This window comes from Cataglyphis hispanica, chromosome 7, assembly GCF_021464435.1.
Source record: "Cataglyphis hispanica isolate Lineage 1 chromosome 7, ULB_Chis1_1.0, whole genome shotgun sequence".
Lineage (NCBI taxonomy): Eukaryota > Metazoa > Arthropoda > Insecta > Hymenoptera > Formicidae > Cataglyphis > Cataglyphis hispanica.
Genome location: NC_065960.1, coordinates 6,950,307 through 6,972,154, shown reverse-complemented (window position 1 = coordinate 6,972,154; position 21,848 = coordinate 6,950,307). Strand labels below are relative to the sequence as shown.

Here is a 21,848-nt window from a genome sequence, read left to right as displayed (position 1 = left end):
CGAAAGGAACTCGAAAGGATTGAAATGGCGCGGATAATTTTAAAGCCACATTCGTGAAGGATTCGCACAAGTCAACTGCAACTTGTAGTGACCGATATCTTTTTATTTTGTCGTTCGATAGAACTTTCTATTCTTTTATTTTGATTCGAGGAAAAAAAAAGAGAGAGAAAGAGAGACATATGTCTATGAATATGTATCTTGCACACGAACAAGGATCGCAAGATACTCGCTATTGATTTCACGCGATACTACAAGACTTCCGAAGGGGTTACAATGGTTTTGGAGTAACGGGAGTGAAAGGAGGGCGGAATGCACGAGAGAGACAATTTATTTGTCGAAGCCCATAGGTCGGTCGTGTTAGATCAACCGGAACGAGGGGAAAATTTTATAAACTCCTTCGTGTCAGATTCAACGATGGAAAAAAAGAGACTCTGCTTGTTCGAAGGCAGGTCGTGAGCGTAGACAATTTATTGAGTACTGAAGACAAATGAAATCGAAAAATCCTCGTGAAATAGAATAATCTGAAAGTGCGCTATTCTTTCGCAAGCATTTAAATACCCTTAAGATTTCGATATTGAAACGAGACGAGAGAGAGTTCGTCGGTCAAGAAAATTGAGACAAAGCTCTTCTTCAGCCGCAAATTTAACAATTAATTTTCAAGCAACGTTCAATAATTCTCATTTGTGTTCCATCGTATCGTGAAATCGGAGCGACTGCGATCAATAACGATATAATACTAATGAAGTTCTAATGACAAGTATTTCATCCAATATGAATAAAATACGAAATAAGTTTCAAATTTTATCAATTCGATACGGTGTGATTTAATTTATGATCATAATATTTGGCAAAGTAATGAATAAAAAAATTAATTAAAAATGGATATAAGTAGTTACGATAATATTCAAAGAGCGTGAATAATTAACAAGCTCTTATATTGTTTGTTTTAATTTTGAACAAATATCTTTGCTTCACTTTGTTATCACAAAGTTCTACTCTCTGTCTTTCTTTCTCTACGATACAGCCAAGCAAACTAAATATTAGAATTATACAGAGTAGTCCGTCGAGAGCAGAATCTGAATAATTTTTCTATATTTGAAGATGCAAAGGAGGGAACAATTTATATAATTTCAAAGAACTTATCGCGCACTCGAAGAGCCTGCAATCGCACGTTCATACATTCGTGCGCTTTTCGTAATCAAACACGCAGCATGCAACCGTCGGTTGGATCGGATGGCCATGTGAAACGCCCCTCGTCAGTACTTTTTTCACTGGCCTAACGAAGTCTTGTTCGTTCGCGCTTTTCATCGCGCGTTCTTAAAAGCATCGACTGGGCGAGTTTTAACGTCGTTCCTGACCGATCCCCTTTCGCCGTAGCCGCCGATCGCTTCGACCTCTTAACGTCAAAGTACCCGATATTGCATTTGCATATCAGAAAAGTCGTCGATCCGTCGCGACGGGCTGGATAAAGTTTCGTTTTATTTAACATATCGGAGAGGCAAATCGACGTTTCCCTTTAGGGGCACGCGCGAAACGAACGAGGTGAACAAGACATCCCCCGTTAATAGGCTAGAGTGAGCTCGCTGTTGCTGTTGATATTAATGTAGCTTGTAGCGCGGTCGATCGATTAATTAACGCGGCTACCGCGATGTCTAATCATTGTTTAGATTGGGTATTTCAATGCGCAAACATATGATATAGTAGATAATGGCGAGAGTAAATAGGGGCGTTATTTGCATCGCAACATGACTGACTGCATGAAACGCAGTTCGATTCGTGCGAATTGCTCGTTGCCGAGTCCGATATCTCAATGACGAGAATCATTACCCCTTGCTTCGGTGCTTTATGAAATTTACATGATACAGGATAAAACGTTGAGGGTGATGCGAGATGCAAAAAATTGAATAATTTAAAAATTAATCACACTTTTTTCCTTTACTTAATTACAGGTGTCCATAATTACTGTAAAAATGACATAATATTTTTATATGATTGCAGAGTCTTTAATTGAGAATGCACGATGACGCAGCAAATTTATCCGTTGTCCGCAAGCCCTCGCGAAGGCTCACTGGATATTCAAATGGAAACGCTCAAATCAAATCGCTCCCCCCTCCGGGAAAAGATCCTCTCGAGGTGTAAGTATTGATATCGTTGGAATGATTGCGTTTGCTTGTTCAAAAATTAGTTTTCTAGAGAATTTTATCGAGTTATTCGACGCGGGGGAAGGGGAAATGAGGTACAATAGATTATACAGTTTGTAAACACAACAGCAGTTTTTTTAATTAATTCAAAATTCAACAGGATGTTACCTGGTTCCATGTCGCGATGTACGATTTAATCAAGCTCGAATAACTCGATTCAAATGGCTTAATGTCGAATGGCTTGTTGATGCTGTGTTTGGCTTTATCTAATGTTTGCACGAGCATATTTCGTTATCTTCAACTTGAACGATTTTTGATCCCAAAGCTTTGGTGACAAACTGATTTATATCATTCCCTATACATATATATATATATATATATATATATATATATATATATATAACCACATAATGATTATAACAATCACATATCATTGCATGTAATCAACGCGAATCGATCATTTCTTTATAAGAATATATATCAGATTACGAGCATGTGAATCAGCAGAGAATGATTGCGTTGGATAACGAATTGAAGAAACGGATTGTTTTGATAAGTTAAAAAAAAATTTCAAATTTCAATTTACCATATAAAGTAAAGAATCGCATACACGTAAAATATATACATTATTATATGTACTAGATTATCATACTTTCCATTATGATCATAATGAAAATAATGAAATAAAATGTTATTAAATTTTTATTCTTTCATATGTCATACATCTTTCTTCGCAACCAGAATATATAAATAGAAAATTGCCTTTTAGGATAATAGCACCATAGCAGAAGTTTGCATTGATAACAACTATTTTACTTTTAAGCAAAGAAATTAATAATGAGCACAAGTTCAATGAATTTAATTTGAATTACACGATAAAAAGTGGGCAACAAATTATTCAATTAACTTACAACTTGTGACGGGAATGTATTAAGAGGTACTAAATGTCTCACTTGAAATTTCGAGCAAAGACTGCTACTCGTTTTAGTTACTTCCACGAGAGCTGCGACTAAGAAAGTTTTCTTGAGAGGCGGATCGGTTACACAGGACTTGCAAAATATATAGGGGTTACCAGTGCCGTACATGAATTTTCCAATTACAATTGTGATTAAAAGACGCTGTATTTTATTTTAACGTAAATATTGTTATCATTTATTAATCCGTGGAAGAAACCTGGTAAAATATTTAAAAAAAAAATATACATATTTATTTAAAAAAAAAAAGAAAGATAAAAAGAAACACAATTGATAATCATATATCCGATCATGTTTACTAAAGTGACATTATGCTACTGATTTCCATAAGGCGCTCTATTACTTTTCATAATTCTGTATTCGATAAACTGTAAGATCGTCTTTGATGAATTTTGCGCGAAAATTTGCGCTGATTACTTATCGTCTTCGAGCATGCGTGGCTACGGCACTGTCATTACTTCAGGTGGCAAAGCTTCCTATATTCTGCGCCGATCGTAGATTTGTCGGGGGAGTTTCTAACAGCAATTACGTCGCTAATGGAGCCCCCACGGAGAGATGCCGGTCGACTTTTGCCAAAGTCTCTCATCCAGGACTGCTCTTCGGGTTCCTGGGCTTTGCGACGACGTCGAAACTTCTCGCAGATCCTGGTTAGTTTTTTGCGATCTCTCCCCGAGTTATCCAGAAGCTTCCTGCATTCCCGTTGATCTTTAGATTGCCGATTTACGAACGTTCCTCCATTCGATTTACGATTTTTGACCGAGGCAGCCTTTTTAGGTCATTTATCGAATGAAATGAGATTTTCACAAAAAATCACTGGTATCTAATATCACATTGATAACAATCTCATATGCGATTACGAAATATATGTGATAATAGCTTTATCACTTCTTGATGGAAAGTATGATAATCTCCCCAACTATACGACGCATGATGCAATTACAAAATGTATGAAGATATTTCGTAGATACATTTTATTGCCATTTTATCTCAATATTAAATATAGTAAACGACGGTGACAGATGATTTTCAGCACGCTTTGCATTTAATGATGTCAGAATTTTGTACGTGTACGGTATGTTGTATATTTCATTTCAGACACACAACAAGACAAGGAGAAGGATGAATACGAAGCCGAATATATGCTACAGGAAAATGGCAAAGCAATGTACAAATGAGCGTGTTACAGATTGTGACGTATATACATATATCTAGAAATAAATACGAGAGGCTGGATAATGGATCGTTGCTCGTTGGCTTATTAACGTCTTTATACAGTTAGAGAAGACTCGTATAAAACTTTTTACAGACTATATATACGGTTTCGTATATAAGACAAATGTATGCTCTTTTGAGAATGCTTTCGGTATCGAAACTTTGTCCCTTTTATCCACTCTCCGTAAAAGTAACCGCGCCGTTTGTTTAACGCTTCTATTCTTTCCGAAATCGTACGCGATTCCGCGAAGAGTATCCTCTAGTACTGGTGATTTGTGAATACTCGACACACCATAGATTCTCAAAAGACATTTTCACGTCTTCGTGTAAATTCGATCTTGTTACTTCGTCTATAGACAACCATTGCTTGAATAGTCGAACTTTAATCGCAAAAATCTCGATTAACAATCGACCTACATCTTGTGTTCGCAGGGAATTCGTGTCACCGCAAACAAACAAGGAGGATAAGTCAGCCTCGCAGAAGTCATCGCTGCCATCCGTGCCTTACTATAAACTCGTGAGTTTTTCGTAAATAATTTTTATGACGTAACATATGAAAGATTAATTCTAATGAAATGAATAAAGCAAACAAGAATAATTTGGCACATCCTGTACATCTATTTTAAAGCCGAGCTTTAAACGAAACGAGAGCAGGCGTTCTCCAGTGAAATCGTTAAAAATGATTCTGTGCGATAAATGACAGTTGATGGCTCATCACAAAAAAAAAGATACATTATATCTTAATAGACCGTGAATCCTTTTGCAAAAGTTTAACCTGAACGAAATTTTTTACAACGTTGCAAATTTAAATACATTTTTTCGGTTAATTATGATCGTTCTTAGTAGTTGGTCGTTCGTTAATCACATTGTTAGTCAGGTATATTAATCTTGCAAGTTAAATCTTTCGGAAATTCGCCGTAAATTCGCGCTGCTGAATCATTCAAGTACGAGCAAACTCGCCGTGCTGAATCATTCAAAAACGTGCTTGTATAACTTTCGAACATTTTTCTTGTTCTAATATAATACATTATATTTTTTCTTTTTTTTTATTTCTGCTCTCTAATAATTTCCATGCAATTAAGATAAGTTATACCATTTGTAAATTATAAAGTACAATAATTATAATATTTGCAATGTTGAATTAATCATCTTATAATTATTTCAAACTTATCAGTTTCGATTTGCAACATGCGGTGAGTTGACGCTGATCGTCTTAGGCTTAATACTCGGTTGCCTAGTAGGACTGTGTGTCCCAGTCGCCACGATTCAGTATGGCGAATTTAGTACGCTATTAGTGGATCGTAATACGGAGAATCACGTGACCTCGCCAACCATCATGATGCCATGGTTCGGAGGAGGAAAAATTTTGTAAGCAACCCTCAGTCAAGTACATCTTATGAAAAAAAGATATATGATATATAATAAGATATATTATATTGAAAGGTACTTAAGATAGCTTCTGTTCTGAATCGCGAAAATAAAATATTATTTCAGACCAGCTAATGCAAGTCACGAAGAGAAGATGGATGCTTTATACGACGATTCGATTGCTTACGGCATCTCTTGCGCGACGTTATCGGCGATTCAATTCATCCTTGGCATATTGATGGTGGACTTTCTCAACATCGCCGCCTCGAGACAGATCTCCAAGGTGCGCAAGATGTTCTTGAAAGCCGTCCTTAGACAGGATATGGCATGGTACGACACGAACACGTCGACCAACTTCGCCAGCAGGATTACCGAGTGAGTTTTCTTCCCTTTATCATTATGTAGATGCGTCGCAGATGGGAGCTCTCGATTTCGAGCGCGAGATAACGAGATAATTCGAGTGAATTTACGTCAATCGAAAATTCGCCGTGATAAGCAACTTTAATGCCTCCCGCCGATAGATGTTAATCAGCGTTTGTGAAAGTGCGAGATATTCAGATATAAAATTGAAACCTTTTTTATTTATAAGAAAAAAAGTCACGAAATCATGTAAAATTTTTTGTTTGTCCGATATTTCGAATATTTCGAAGATATTATTATCGTCAATCTCGTAGAGATTTCATGGAGATTAACAACTTTGATGATAAACTCTCTCTCTCTCTCTCTCTCTCTCTCTCTCTCTCTCTCTATCTCTCGCTCCCGCGGAATAATTTCAACACGATAATATTCTGTATGTTCACCCGCCGATGCGCCGTCAAAGGGGAGCGTTATACCTTCGATTTTCGAGACCGTCGATGTAAACGTCGGGGAAGCGGACAGCAAAGTTCAGAAGGCGAGAATCGGTGTGTTTATCAACAGGTGGGCGTTTGCGAAACTCGAAAAGCCTGCTCCCACACTGCTTCTGCTTTTACTCGCATTACATCGTATAGTAATTGGACAAGATACTTGTATTAAAAGTTATTAGTCACGTGTGAATCGCGAAGATGTTTTAGTTGATGAAAGTTAATTTTTATTTCGGGGTAATCCGTCTCTCGTTAATTTTCCTGCGTCTTTCTCATCGGGTTGCAAAGATAAGGAAGAATTAATAAGAGATTAAATTATTGTGCCGCGATATATCGTCTTCTACAAATCGAGCATAGTCAGAATGATACAGCAATATCTCGCGCAGTATCATGTAGAAATTCTTTCACTATTTCCAATAATTGGTAACGCGTGTCAATCGATCGATAATAAAGTTAAAGATTTTAAATCTTGCAACAGATGAATAGCAAAAATAAAAGATAGCGATAATGCCGATAACGGCAAACGCTGATAATTAATCTCATTCTTTCTCAAAAAATCTCATTAAAAATAGTCCGTGCTTCAAGTATGTTATTTTAAAACTGAGTCAGTGGTGGTCTGTTATAAATTATATTTGAGATAAAATGAGATTACGCGATCAAAGTATTTTATAATCTTAATTAATTATCGCGTTAATGAATATGAAGCAATGTTGCTCGTCTCGTTTTGCAGGGATTTAGACAAGATGAAGGAGGGGATAGGGGAGAAGCTCGGTATCTTCACGTATTTGACGACCTCGTTCGTTTCTTCCATCATTATCTCATTCGTGTACGGTTGGAAATTAACCCTGGTCGTACTGAGCTGCGCACCGATTATAATAATCGCCACCGCTGTAGTCGCCAAGGTGCAAAGTTCCCTGTCGGCCTTGGAACTGGCGGCTTACGGTCAAGCCGGTAGCGTTGCCGAGGAAGTTCTCGCCGCCATAAGGACCGTCGTGGCGTTCAATGGCGAAAAGAAAGAAATAGAGAGGTACTCGGAGAAACTGATGCCCGCGGAAAGAACTGGCATTAAGAGGAGCATGTGGTCCGGAATCGGCGGCGGAGTTATGTGGCTCATCATATACCTCAGCTACGCGTTGGCATTCTGGTAAGATGCGCATTATTTTGGCAAAAGGATATCCAGTAATATTTATCATTCTCGTATATTTTGTAGACTTTAAATTTAAGTATCCTACGTATCATAATCGAAAATTTACTCTAGTGATGTTTTGATAAAATATTATTTTCACGCAATGAGCTATAAATTAAAAATGCATTCATTATCATCTATTATTATTATATTTTATATATAATTATCTCTTAAAAATTAAATTTTTTTAATAAAATCATCAAATATAAATGCGTGTAAAAATGAAATTGATTGTTTTCATGCAATGAACTATAATAAAAACGCGCGGAAATTAATTATTTTAATATTATTATTGCTAACGTTAATATTATTATTGCTAAATAAATATTTTACTTCGATCGTATTTTACGGTATTTAACAATGCGAGCGAAGTAACTTTTTCCTTTCTTTCAAATACAAAAACCATGAAATGGATAATTGGACACTGACGTTTGAGAATACCGCTCGGTTTCTGTTTACACAGTGTTCGACAAAAAGGTGTTAGCTTTAGAGGACGTGTCGCGTTCCGACCAAAAAACAGGCTCTCTTTTTTGCTATAGGTATGGCGTGCAATTAATCTTGGACGATCGTCCGAAGGAGGTGAAGGAATACACGCCGGCGGTACTGGTGATCGTGTTCTTCGGCGTACTTTCCGGGGCGCAAAACATGGGCCTGACCTCGCCGCATCTCGAGGCGTTCGCGGTGGCGAGAGGATCCGCTGCCGCGATCTTCCAAGTTCTCGATCGCGTGCCGACGATAGATAGTCTGAGTAAGGAAGGCCGACGACTCGAGTCCGTCAACGGCGATATTGAATTCAAAAACGTCGTCTTCCGTTATCCGGCGCGTAAGGACGTTCAGGTGTTGCGGGGATTGAATCTGAAGATCAATCGCGGCGAGACGGTGGCGCTCGTCGGCGGATCCGGATGCGGCAAATCCACCTGTTTGCAACTCATTCAACGTCTCTACGATCCGCTTAGTGGGCAGGTCAGTAGCGAAGATCGTTAGATAAATTTATTTTTCGCCGAGATAAAAAGATTCATTATTTAGAATTATTCATTTCGATAATACGACAGGAGATACGCAATGTCAAATAAAATCCATTAATTTGGAGACTTTAGAATTTTTTTGATGTTGCATCGTATTTTTTTTCCTTTATAGAAAAAATTCGCTTTAAACTGGTTTATAAACTTTTTAAGAATGAGGGCATATATATAGCGACATAGTTCGTGCGATATGGCGTGCGTTGATACATACGGAGCAAAGTTAATAACCACGCGTATAGCGTCAAAAATGTCCTGGAAACGTTTTTATCCCCTCGCAAAATACAATGACGTCTGAATAAATGGCACGTTCGTCGCGATAATTTACTTTTCGTTATTGAAAAAATAATTATTTTCAGCGCAATCACGTCCCCATATTATAAGATCATCGAAGATTATCATCGAGCATCATCTTATCGAAATCAATTCACTTATCCTATTTATTTTTTCACAACAAGACATAAAACTTTCACGATGGAATATCGCCGTATTCGCGCGAAAAGAAAAAAGAACGGAGTCGAGCTCGCTGTATAGTGAACGAGTATCGTAGCAATTTTATTGTTAACGCAGGCACATTTTTATGACGGCAACGTAGTTGCGGATACAATAAACATTCGAATGCGAACACGCTGTATATTCAGGTAATAAACATTTTTTATGCGCTCTGACTCTTTACCGCGCTCTACTCGATATCTGTCACGTGTTCATGCGCGTTCAATATAAACTTTAGACTTTTAGTTACGTTTAATATTAAAATGTCATGCAATAAAATATTATAACAGTAACTATCCTTTTAGCTCTTATATTTCCGCAATATATATTTTCTTTTCTGGCTCTTTTTTTAGATAATTTTTTTATACTTCCTTCTTTATTAATTTCATGGTATTATATAATTTATTTTAACCTTATTATATTATTGTGTAATTGCGTGATTTGACATGTATAGAAAGCAACAATGTTAATGAATTAAAGAAAAAAATATAAATAAATATTAATTCTGTGAAATTATTCTCGCTTTTAGAGATTATGGTAATTAGAAGCGATGTCTATTTTTTGTATAAACGCGACTCTTTTTGTCGTCGCTCGACTATCGATTCTTGCCTTAGCGCGCGCGCAAATGTGTGTTGTACATGTGCGAGAGACAATTTCCAAGAGATTTCGTATTTTTCTCCGCAGGTGCTTCTGGATGAGGCCGACGTGTCAGCGTTGAATGTTCAATGGTTGCGCTCGCACATCGGCGTGGTCGGTCAGGAGCCGGTGCTCTTTGACACGACGATACGGGAGAATATCCGCTACGGAAATGACAGCATTACCGAGGAGGAGATGATCAAAGCCGCGAAGGAAGCGAACGCCCACGACTTCATCAGCAAACTGCCGGAGGTGAGCGCCGTCGCCCTTTTCTCGTATTCCAATCGCGCCCTTTGCCCGCCCGGGATTATAGTTTCCTTTTCGCGCGAGTTCGATTGATTCAGCCAGTTTCAACGGCAAGTTACAGAATCGACAGACACGGAGTCGCGGGGCGTCATCCAATTGAAAATCCGACGAAGATATTGTCCACTCGAATTTGATTCTTCCGCCAAAAGCTTCCTTTACATGTTTTACATGTTTCTCACTCCCCTTCTTGTATTTAGGTAAAAGTACAATTTATATATCACAAGCCAGAAAAGAAGGCTATTATTTTTCTCAAGTCATGCGTAATACTTAAATTCCTTACTTAATATTCTGCTAATTTACAGAACGAATAATTTTACGCAATTTCATTATTTGATGAGACCTTTTCGGGCACGCGAGATTTGTCGGGCGCAATTAAATATGTAAACAAGATAAAGCGATAAATAACATCCGACGAAATAATTTTCCAGTTACGAGAATAATTTCCTGATTGGATATCGCGCGCTACACGATACAATGTGTTAACAATAGTCTCAGGTGTGCCTGGCAGTCCGCGTGGTACGCGCGCAAACAGGCGATAAAACACGCGTGTTGAACCGTGCACGAAGCAAATAACATTATCCGAGATTACGCCTATGTCAACGATTAGGCGTTTATTAGCGGATTATCGGTGGGTGAGTTCGATACTCGCGACGATTCTCCATTGAATTCGCTGTCGCGTTTGCATTTAAAGCTTACATCTACATACGCATTACGATTTAAACACGTATCTTCCACATATAGTTGCAAAAATGAAGCCTGCAAAAGAGTAAGTTTATTATTGTTGTAATTAATCGGCGAGCCACGTGTTGCCGCGATAATATCTATAATGTCTGAATTATTTTCATTCAACTGCATCGGATGTAAATCAATTTGGTCAGCAAAATTCTTTTTATTATTGAGAAATTCTTAATCTCTTCAAAGCATTTTTTTTTTTTTTTATTAAAAAAAACGCAGGATATAAACTCGAAAAAAGAGCATGGAGAAAGTCGTTATCAACGAACGCGTGTCGCAGCTTACGAATTTATTAAATCGCGCGTTCCATATGCACCGCAGGTGTGACACGCTGTTTCGTCCTTGATTAAATAACCGTTATTTCAAACCGCAAATCGCTCGAAAACTACCCGGACAATTAATGGCCCGATACCGCGATCGGTATTGCCCCCATCTACGATTACGAGTCCGCGAACGACATTATTCTCTTGCGAGTTTAAATAAAAGTAATATATCAAAAAAAATCGTCAAACAAAAACTAGAAATAAAAAAAAAAAATATTTCGTCGAAGAATACGCCGTTACCGTAAAAAAATGCGTTTTTCATAATTATTTATAATAATTTTTAATTATAATTTCAAATTAAGAAAATTTAATTAAAATTTAAGTTAACATAAAAAAAAAACAACGTAAAAAAAATTACGTAAAAAAATTTAAAGAATTAATATTCTTAGAAAAATCTATCTTGAGACGCTTTTTTCGTCAAGATGTATCCTATATCAATTCGATCCTCGCGCATGAGAGGATCGGAATAATAATATCGTCGATTTGGATTTAGGGATACGATAGTCCAGTGGGCGAGAGAGGCTCTCAATTATCGGGCGGACAAAAGCAAAGAATCGCTATCGCGCGTGCATTAGTGAGAAATCCGGCGATCCTTTTACTGGACGAGGCAACGTCCGCTTTGGATGTTCACAGCGAGGCGACCGTGCAAAGAGCTCTTGACACTGCTGCAAAGGGAAGAACGACGATTATAGTGAGCCACAGGCTCTCCACGATCACAAACGTTGATAGGATCGTGTTTATCAAGGACGGAGTTGTCGTCGAGCAAGGTACCCACGAAGAATTAATGGCGCTGAAAAAACATTACTACGGATTGCATTCCACCCACGCGAATGCTCAAGCTAAAGGTATAATATTGTACGCGTATCGAGATATTATTATGTACATTTTCGTACATTGTTAATTATCTGATTGTTCGACATTAGATAAGGCCACGAGAGCTGCCGCGAAGGCCGCGATAACAAGCCCGAAGATGAAGACGAAGCCGCCGCTGAATAGGCAGTTTTCAACCATGTCCTTGCATTCTCATCGATTATCCCTCGCGAGATCCGAATCCTCGCAAGAGGAACTTGAAGAGCACGAGAAACCTTATGACGCGCCCTTAACGAGGATATTCGCGCTTAACAAACCGGAATGGCTACACAATCTAATTGGTAATTTCTAGCTGACGCAAATAATTTGCAATAGCAGTAGCTAATAGCTTTTGTTGATGCTAAGTTAAGCTAAGAGTCGGCTCTTTCAAAGAAAATATAGAAAGCAAATATATCAAGTAAAAAATATTTACAATGATAGAAAAAAAATGAGAAAAAATAATCTTGATTTTTTTTCACTTCTTAAAATCTTTTCTCTTTCATATGGCAATTTCTTCAGGATGTCTCGCAGCGGCGACAGTAGGCGCATCCTTCCCGGCTTTTGCTGTGTTATTCGGTGAAGTATACTATGTGCTAAGTCTTCAAGATCCCGATGAAATCACTAGAAGAACCGTCAATTTCTCAATATTGTTCATCATCGTCGGCGTATTGACGGGTATCGGCACTTTCCTGCAGATGTACATGTTCGGCTTGGCCGGCGTGCGTATGACCACGCGAATAAGGAGAATGGCGTTCACCGCGATGCTCAAGCAAGACATGGGCTGGTACGACGAGGATTCGAATAGCGTGGGCGCACTTTGTGCGAGGTTGTCATCAGACGCCAGCGCCGTTCAAGGCGCGACCGGAACTCGCGTCGGTGCTATGCTACAAGCCTTCTCGACCCTCGTCATCGGAATCGGATTGTCCATGTACTACACGTGGAAGATGACGTTGGTATCAGTGGTGTCGATTCCGCTGGTGCTTGGCGCGGTTTTCTTCGAGGCGAGGGTGATGGGCGGCCAGGGTATGCAGGAGAAGAAGAAGATGGAAGCGGCTACGCGAATCGCCGTAGAAGCGATAAGCAACATCCGCACGGTTGCCAGCCTCAACAAAGAAGAACGCTTCTTCAACAGATACTGCGTGGAACTGGATCATGTCGCCAAAGCGACCAGGACCGGGAGTAGATTGAGAGGCATCGTATTCTCGTGCGGACAGACCGCACCCTTCTTCGGATACGCCATCAGTCTTTATTACGGCGGTTATCTGGTGGCCAAGGAAGGGCTCAGTTATGAGAAGGTCATCAAGGTGTCGGAAGCGTTGATCTTCGGCTCGTGGATGTTGGGCCAGGCGCTTGCCTGGGCGCCCAATTTCAACACGGCCAAAATCTCGGCTGGCAGAGTCTTTCGGCTGCTCGATAGAGTGCCGGAAATCAGCTCGCCACCGGAATCGGAGGGGAAGGATCTTGATTGGGTGAGTTCATCTCGATATTATATTCGAGTGTAAATTTGTTATACACAAACCGCGGATACACAGCGTGTATTTTGGAAATCGCGCACTTTCACTTTATTATGCGTTTGTGTATTTAGAGTTAACCATCAAACAAATAATATTTGCGAGATGCAAACACAAATTGCGGTTGACCAGTTGAATTGCTAAAATGTTTATTATCAAATAATAATAATAAAGCTACACGAAATATAAGACATTTAATTAATTCTTGCCGAAGAAGAATAGAAAATCTGCTAAAGAATGCAAAATCGCGATAAAGTAGAGATTTATTGTATTTAGAGAATTAGTTTTAACTTTTAATTAGTTTCTTACAATGTTAATCTAAACTTGCACGACATTGAACACGGCATTTAAATTTGCTACAGAATTGTAAAATCGTTAAATCATTAGCCTTGGAGATTTACTTTAGCGTACGAGTCGAATAGTTGTATGAAATTGAAAATGATTTTTATTGTTCAATAATTCTTATTGAATAATGAGATAAATTCATTCTACCGAATAATTAATATATAAATTAAAATTAATCAAAATAAAAGCGAAGAAATTCTTGAATATTTTTGTATATCCTATAGAAAAAAAAAGATTTCCCATGAACATCGGAAAATACCAAAGAATTAAATTATTCAGCCTGTTTTACAAACATCACAGGCATAATTTACAGAAAATTTAATTAATTTTTTCTTAATTTTTTTTATCTTTCCAAATATCTTTAAGTTCATTTATCTCGTCGTAGAACATTAAGTCCATTGGACAATGAGATCTTCGTGTCGTATGTAATTATTAACGAGAGCTTGAAAATTTATAATATACTCGACAAACAAATTACATACATGAAATGTAAATAATTTTGATAATCCGTAAATTAATCGAACGATTATCGCAATACCTTGCCGTGAACATCGCTGATTGCCGGATACGAGCTTATGCTTCAAATCGTGGTTTTCTGTTTCGTTTGCAGTGCAACATGCAACATGTTTACGTATGCGAAAACCGAAATGCTTGTGCAAATGATGTCACATCTATTAGAAATTTACGGCTGTTTAATAGCACAGCCTCAAGCAACGTCTCGTTAATTAACGTTTGAAACTCTGGTTGATTCCGTCAAATTGACATCGTATTCAAATATATTTTAATAAAGCGTAAATTAAATGAAGCATAGTACTTGTCAAAAATATCTCCAAATAATAAGTCATTCAATCGTGCGATTATATCAATCATTTTGTTAAAAAAAAAAGAATAAAAAAATACTGTTTCACTTTTTCTCTATTTTTCGTACATCTTTTATATATAAAATTTAAAGACGTCGAAGAGAGACAAGCAGCGAATAAAGCACAAGATTAAACGCGTGAAGTCCTCCGGCTAACTAACGGATCGCTTTGTGTTTTTGCTTTGCAGAAGGCAGACGGTCTCATTCAATTCTCGAAAGTCGATTTTCATTATCCGACGCGACCAGAGACATCGGTGCTCAAAGGATTGAATTTAATTGTAAAGTCGGGACAGATGGTGGCTCTCGTGGGTCAGAGTGGTTGCGGAAAGTCCACTTGCATTCAGTTGCTGCAGCGGCTCTACGATCCGCTCGCCGGCACCGTGACGCTAGATCGGCGTGACATCGCGTCGGTCTCGCTGACCACGCTCAGGTCGCAGCTAGGCGTCGTGGGACAGGAACCGGTGCTCTTCGATAGAACGATAGCCGAGAATATTGCCTATGGCGATAATAGTCGACAGGCGACTATGGATGAGATCATCGAGGCCGCCAAGATGTCCAACATTCACAGTTTCGTGACTTCGCTACCGTTGGTTAGTGTCAATGTCACTTTTATAATTATAAATATATTCACTACGCATTTAAGTAAAAGATGTAACAAAAACAGCGCACAAATATTCAATTTAATAGATTAAAATCAAGAGGTAAAGAGACATGAAATCAAGAGATTTTGCATAAAATATAAATATGGATTAGAATCATAATCAGACAAAATCTCAAAAATTAATTAAAAAAAAAACTTGGGAATAAATTATAGATAGTACATTAATATATATTGCAATTGTTTCTTTTTTATAATTGAATTCTATTCTTTTTGCTTATTCAGGGTTACGACACGAGATTGGGAACGAAAGGTACTCAACTTAGTGGCGGGCAGAAACAAAGAATAGCGATAGCACGTGCCCTGCTAAGGAATCCTCGAATTTTGCTATTAGACGAAGCAACTTCAGCCCTCGATACTCAAAGTGAGCAGGTAAGAACGGTCACGATATTCTTTTGGCGAATAATAACTGGTTAATAATTCTGCAAACAATTTTTCCTCTTTTTCCCTCCTCACGTATTAAATAAATATTAGTCTCGAATCACGATTGTCCGTTCTCAGCAATGTATCATAAAATAGAGAAACGATGTAGGCGCTCATTTTTTAAATAAATGTATCTGCAAATTGTTGCGTGAATATTTGCAGAGTTATTTATATTAATCACATAAAGCACTTTATGCGAGGTTCGCGAACACTCTTCGAAATAAAATGTATTTCGTCTCTCACTTCCTGTCAATATTAATAAAATATATATCACAATTTTTTTAATTATATTTCACCTATAATATATTTTATATATATATATATATATATATATATATATATATATATATATATATATTAGTGAAGACGCGACAAGAGATTAGATCCGATTTAGAATCTTTTGAAAGACACATAGAAAACATTATCGTTCTCGCGACAGTGTCGATCAGTGACGGACAATCAAATTAATGGTCATTGAAAGCAAAAGCGACTTCCACAGGCACCATTCGCAGATTTTTCCCGTGTATTCCGTCGGCGGAATCGCGTACATTTCGTAATGTCGTTGCTGTAATCGTTAAGAAAGTCTGTTCTCGCCGCGCGAGTTTACGTCTACTTTAATTGGGGAAAGCAAGGGAAGATATGCTTGAACGCGTGGGCAATCTTCTTCTTTTATTGCGGCTCCTCAGTTCTGTTGAACAACGAGGCAGCAACGAGTTTTTAGGTTTTTGTTTTAGCTGCACTTTTCTTTACTTTACGAAGAGAATGTATATTCGCGCTTTGGACGGTAAAGAAAAAAAAGAACCACGATGTGGAAAGTACAAATAAAACAGTCTTTTTTAATGCAAAGAGGAAAGTCTAAATTTTCTTCGTAAGTTGCTTCAACACAACTATAAATATTAGTCTTAAAACCTCCAAAGAAGTATTTTTATTAATAACAAAATAAAAATGTGAAACTAATAAATAAATTGTTTATTAATTTTCTTATTTTGTTTCGGAAATAAGAAAAATAAATTGTTTCGCATTTTTAACGAAGAAGAATGAACTATTGAAATAAACGTGTACCGTATAAATATCTCGAAACTATGCTGCAAACGGAACTATTTCCGATAAGCAATAATGGGCGCGATAGTCGGCGATGTTGGATAATAAATATCTGAGTATTTACGATATCGGATACGCTTAACTATCAACTATACGGACCGCGAACGATTTCTCAGTGATCTAAACTATTACATGTCCCGGCGCGATAAATATTAATAATAATCGATGGATTTTGATAAAAAAATATCGGAAAAAGAACGAATCGGCGAAATAATATCCGAGATTGCGTATATTATACAGTTATATATACTGACGATTAAAACTCCATGATATCCGCGTGAAAAATCATATTTTCTTCATTTTCGGCAACATGCCGGATAAATATTTTTCTTTTCTTTTTTTTTTCATATTTCCCTTCTTCTCTGTCAGTCTATCGAAATTACAGGCTGCAACGCCATTTACGATATTATCGGCGCTAACAGTCGGAAATTCCCGGTTTTACGAGCAAGCGGTTGCTGCATTTCTCCGGTCGGGAAACGGCTCATCGCGGCAAAATGAATTTCACGGCAACATTGTTACGCGCTGAATCCACCCTCGGAACATAATACACGTGTGGGCCATCCCTCCTGTGCGTTGTCGATCCGTGAAACCAAAACGGATAAGTGCTTATGTTCGATTAGCTCTTCTGATTTCAGTTGCGTTAACACGACCGCTCTATTAATTGTGCTTCGCGCCTCACGAAATTAATTTTGGAAAATGTACTGAGAGAAATAATGTACATCATCCGGAAACACAAGGGACAATTGCGCGCGTGCGACGTTGTATTATTAATGTTAATTGTTCTTGACTCTTTCGCTACGCGGCTTTCATATGACGTTCCACTTCGTGTAACGAATCAGCGTCATGCATATGCAATTGTATGGTACAGTACGTTTAAGTTAAAATTTATATCACATGCTGTTTTGAAAATAAACGGCATAAACAGTTTGCAATTTTGCGACATGAAATTAGATGTAGAAAAATTGTGTATAAGAATATTAATTAATCTTGAAACTCATACAGTATCTTTTGAAAAATGCCAATTCACGTAAAAGTGTACTAAAACAGAAGACTTTAAGTAGCAGTTATTCAAACAATTTTCCGCGAGCGAAAACTACATTTCGTAATATCCCTCGCGCACATAATACCGTGAGGCGTATAAGAACCTCGCTTCAATGATTAAGCTGTATAAAGCGAAGACCGGTAATAACCGACTTAACGATCGTCGTTTACGTTTTCATTTCCGCCGTTGTCGTCGCGCGCTTACGACGTGTCCCCGAGAAGCATGCTGTCGCATTTATCCGATATTTTCTCCGCGCAGGTCGTGCAGGCGGCCCTGGACAAAGCCATGCAGGGCAGAACGTGCATCACCATCGCCCACCGTCTGGCCACCATAAGAAACGCCGACGTGATCTGCGTGCTGGACCGGGGCACCGTGGCCGAAATGGGCACTCACGATGATCTGATGTTGGCCGATGGCCTCTACGCACACTTGCTCCAGGAAACCTCCATAGAGTAGAGGGGCAGCTTAGATTACCGCTTTTTCCTTCCATCGCGAGCGATTCGCTCGTTGATGGTGCATCGTGTTCCAGTCGGAGACGAGTGATAATTCAGTTGAGCGAGCGGAAAATGAAAGAAAGCGTGAGCCCGCGGAGCGGAATTCTCGAACGACCGTCGGATTATCGCCGGAATAATCGTCACGAATTAAGAAATATTATTAGCGATAGCTAGACATTCAAAAGGACGAATGCGTCAGTAGAGAAGGAGCAGATTTACTCTCGCAGAATGTTAATGCGACTCATCCGCTGTGCCTACAGCTGATCCGCCCTACAGCGAAAACATACGAACCGAGTATTTATTTTTGGGAGAGAATTTTGATTTATTTTAAATCAAAATTCTGAATTTTACTTGTGTTCTTTGCGTCGAATCTGTCTTAAATTAATTTTTCTAAGTAATGATATGGGATCGAATGATCTTACCTCTTATCGAATTGTCAGTTTCCCCTATTCATCCTTCTTTGATTCATTTACATATACATACAAATGAGAGAACAAGTAGATTACGATAATAATATCGAAAATTTTTCACAAATGTGAAATTTGTATTTATAAATTTTATTAAATATTTCATGTGATTTGTAAGGACATTCTCGCCAATTTCATCTCTTTCTCTCTCTATTTCTACATCTATCATTCTTATTCATATTCATCGCTTCTTCTCTCTCCCTTAATCTTGTACAAAACATTTACAGTTAAATAGAGTAAAGTGCTTCTTTATGGAGGTAGTATGTAGTGCTTCTTCTGGCGGTCGCGTTACTTCGTTAGTACTTTGCGCATCTACGTAACGATATATCTTTTTAGATGGCGAAACGAGGTATTATCCATAATGGCAGGCGACGTAATCAACTTTACCATTTCTGCGCCCCGTCCTCATTCGTATGCGTCGACTTTTCTCCCTAGCGTTTTCTCAGGTGATAATATTTCTCGCGCATACATACACATATATACGCACGTACGTTAAACGAAGCTCTTCATGAGAGCTATCATATTTCATGATGAGAAAGAAATTTGACTATTTTTCTATCGGATAAAAAAAAAGATTCAATCAAATGAACAAAAAGAGTCCTTTCCATTACTTTATTAAAGAATTCAGTTTAGTTTACTAGTAGCCTAAGTTGTGCTATAGAACGAAAGTCGGTACAACGCAATCTCAATAGATGCAATTAGCGTAATTAATGCTATTGATCTACGTTCCCTGTACCCGACTGAGATTACATAGATGGCATCAAATCGATTGGTTTGAGGGACGTAGTTCGTATAACAAGACGTACAAATGGTGACAGGTGTTCTCAGTTATGGAATAGAATGGAGTAAAAGTATTTCTCCGTCGTCGTAATTTTGACAGTGCCGTGGCGGTGGCGCTCTAACGATATAATATAAAATATATATATAAGCATTTCTCTCGGATTAATAGTATTCCGCGCAGGCGCGACGTTCTCACGCGTTCCTCCATTTCTTCTTTTTTATCTGAAAAATTCAAATGTTCATCTCTATTCCCTCGCGGAGAGAGAGAGAAAGAGGGAAATTCCTTTCTCATTCGGATATACCCGGTATAACATTTAACGAATTTATTCGTGATGCAAAATTTCCAGTATATAGGGGATGTAATAAATCGTCGACGGTTTCATTTCACTGGTGCCTTAATAATTAGATGTTAATTTAGCACTGTCACGTGACCGAGAAAACAAAGGCGATGAGAATGATAAAAGATACATACTTGGCACATTTGTTTACGTCCAAGGAGAAAATACTTTGCTCCTTCGTCGAGGGAAGGGAAATATACGTATCCGAGCATGTGCTGAATTCGATCGAAGAAAATTATGTAAAGTAATGCTCATGTATGAATAAACCGAAATTTATTGCCGCAATAACGGTTATGTGTACGGCGGCGAATAAATAAACTGGAATGGTAAATCGTATATTTACGAGAAAGGACGATTCGGCGTCTAATAAGAATCTGGCTTCCTTTGTACGAAACGACCTTTCCCCTGTGCGAAACGAAAATCAATAATCGCGAAACAATCAGCAATTCTTAGAATGGAGCGGCAATTGACTTCTCGATCCCGTGTTCTCTCATAAATAACACGTCGCGACTGTGTCATCTCGCGATTATATTCTACCAATATGTACTTAGTGCCTTCTCTCCTTTAGGCTTAAAAGATAATGAGATTCGCCAGCACGCGAAGGTTTATCGGATTTAGCGATGATATATATATATATATATATATATATATATATATATATATATATATATATATATTCGGCAGCAAAGGAAGTGCGTGGAAAAAAGGTCGATTTTTCAGAATTTGTGCTCTCGACTTAAGAGAGCTACGTTGTGTCTAAGACGTCGTCGCAATTCATTTATCGAGAGATAAATACTACACAAACACGTCATGGTTGAATATAAAAAAGCAATCGTTATTAATCGAGATAGTACTCATAGTCAAGTCATTGAAATAAATAACCGATAACTATTAATTGTAGAGATCGAATAAAATGATTAGATCAATATTTTTCGAAGGAATTTCCGTAGAAAAATCTGTATCAATTAAAAACAAATTTAATTATTAACTTTTACAACATTCACAAAAAAAAAAAAATAAAAATTGATTATTTTACATATTTTTATATCAGTAATATAAATGTAAAATAATTAATCATTTGAAATTATAAAGGTGATGTATAAAATTAAATTATATTTTTCAAAAAATTATTCAAATATTGTTTTCGCTCATCAAAAAAAATAATTAAAATCGGAAAAGATATCTCGCAACTCCTTCGAAATTCCTGATTGATACTTATACTTAACATTGCGGCTGCCGCTTATGAACAATACTTAAGAGTAAAGATCTTGTACTAATTAAAATAGAACAAAGATAAATTTTCGCTGGGATCTATGACAAAATTCGAAAATTTGTGTAATTCACACGAGCGATCAAATCTGAATGTCGAAATGTGTGTACTTACAATGGTGTTACATGGAGGATGAAATATTAGAGTTTTTGTAAAGAGAAAAATATGATTGTAAAATAATAATAAAGAATGATATAACAAAGAAAAAAACGCAATCTAATATTACGTTACTTCCTTTTTTCTATTTACTGATATTTTTTCCTTTTTCCAATATTCTGTTCTGCAATATCTTATTGTTCGTAAAAATATTAATTATTCAGATGGAAATGATCCTTGTCAAGAATATTATGGACATAGCTCATCCTTCATAATTTCGTAATGAACTTGATATCAACATTCTTCCAAAGAAAATTTAATGGAAAATATCTAGTTATAAGAATATTTAAAACTTTAAAAAATTAAAGAACTCTAATAAATAAT

At 37.5% G+C, this 21,848-nt stretch overlaps 1 protein-coding gene across 8 annotated transcripts in view; it reads left to right on the top strand.

Moving 5' to 3' along the window:
• The window catches only part of LOC126850795 (multidrug resistance protein homolog 49), a 53,077-nt gene extending 31,499 nt beyond the window's left edge, over positions 1-21,578 (top strand). For 4 of the 8 annotated variants that reach the window (XM_050594129.1, XM_050594126.1, XM_050594128.1 and 1 more), the window contains 14 exons: positions 1,999-2,135; positions 4,211-4,280; positions 4,760-4,844; positions 5,502-5,695; positions 5,822-6,070; positions 7,268-7,681; positions 8,263-8,686; positions 9,919-10,122; positions 11,725-12,076; positions 12,155-12,382; positions 12,600-13,549; positions 14,984-15,385; positions 15,679-15,825; positions 18,278-21,578. In XM_050594129.1, the coding sequence (XP_050450086.1) occupies positions 2,021-2,135; positions 4,211-4,280; positions 4,760-4,844; positions 5,502-5,695; positions 5,822-6,070; positions 7,268-7,681; positions 8,263-8,686; positions 9,919-10,122; positions 11,725-12,076; positions 12,155-12,382; positions 12,600-13,549; positions 14,984-15,385; positions 15,679-15,825; positions 18,278-18,475 (4,032 nt within the window). In that variant the 5' untranslated portion in view covers positions 1,999-2,020 and the 3' untranslated portion in view covers positions 18,476-21,578. Of the gene's footprint in view, positions 1-1,998; positions 2,136-4,210; positions 4,281-4,434; positions 4,454-4,759; positions 4,845-5,501; positions 5,696-5,821; positions 6,071-7,267; positions 7,682-8,262; positions 8,687-9,918; positions 10,123-11,724; positions 12,077-12,154; positions 12,383-12,599; positions 13,550-14,983; positions 15,386-15,678; positions 15,826-18,277 lie in introns of those variants that run through there. The other 4 variants (XM_050594130.1, XM_050594131.1, XM_050594132.1 and 1 more) reach the window with 3 other exon arrangements.
• Positions 21,579-21,848: the final 270 nt, after the last annotated feature.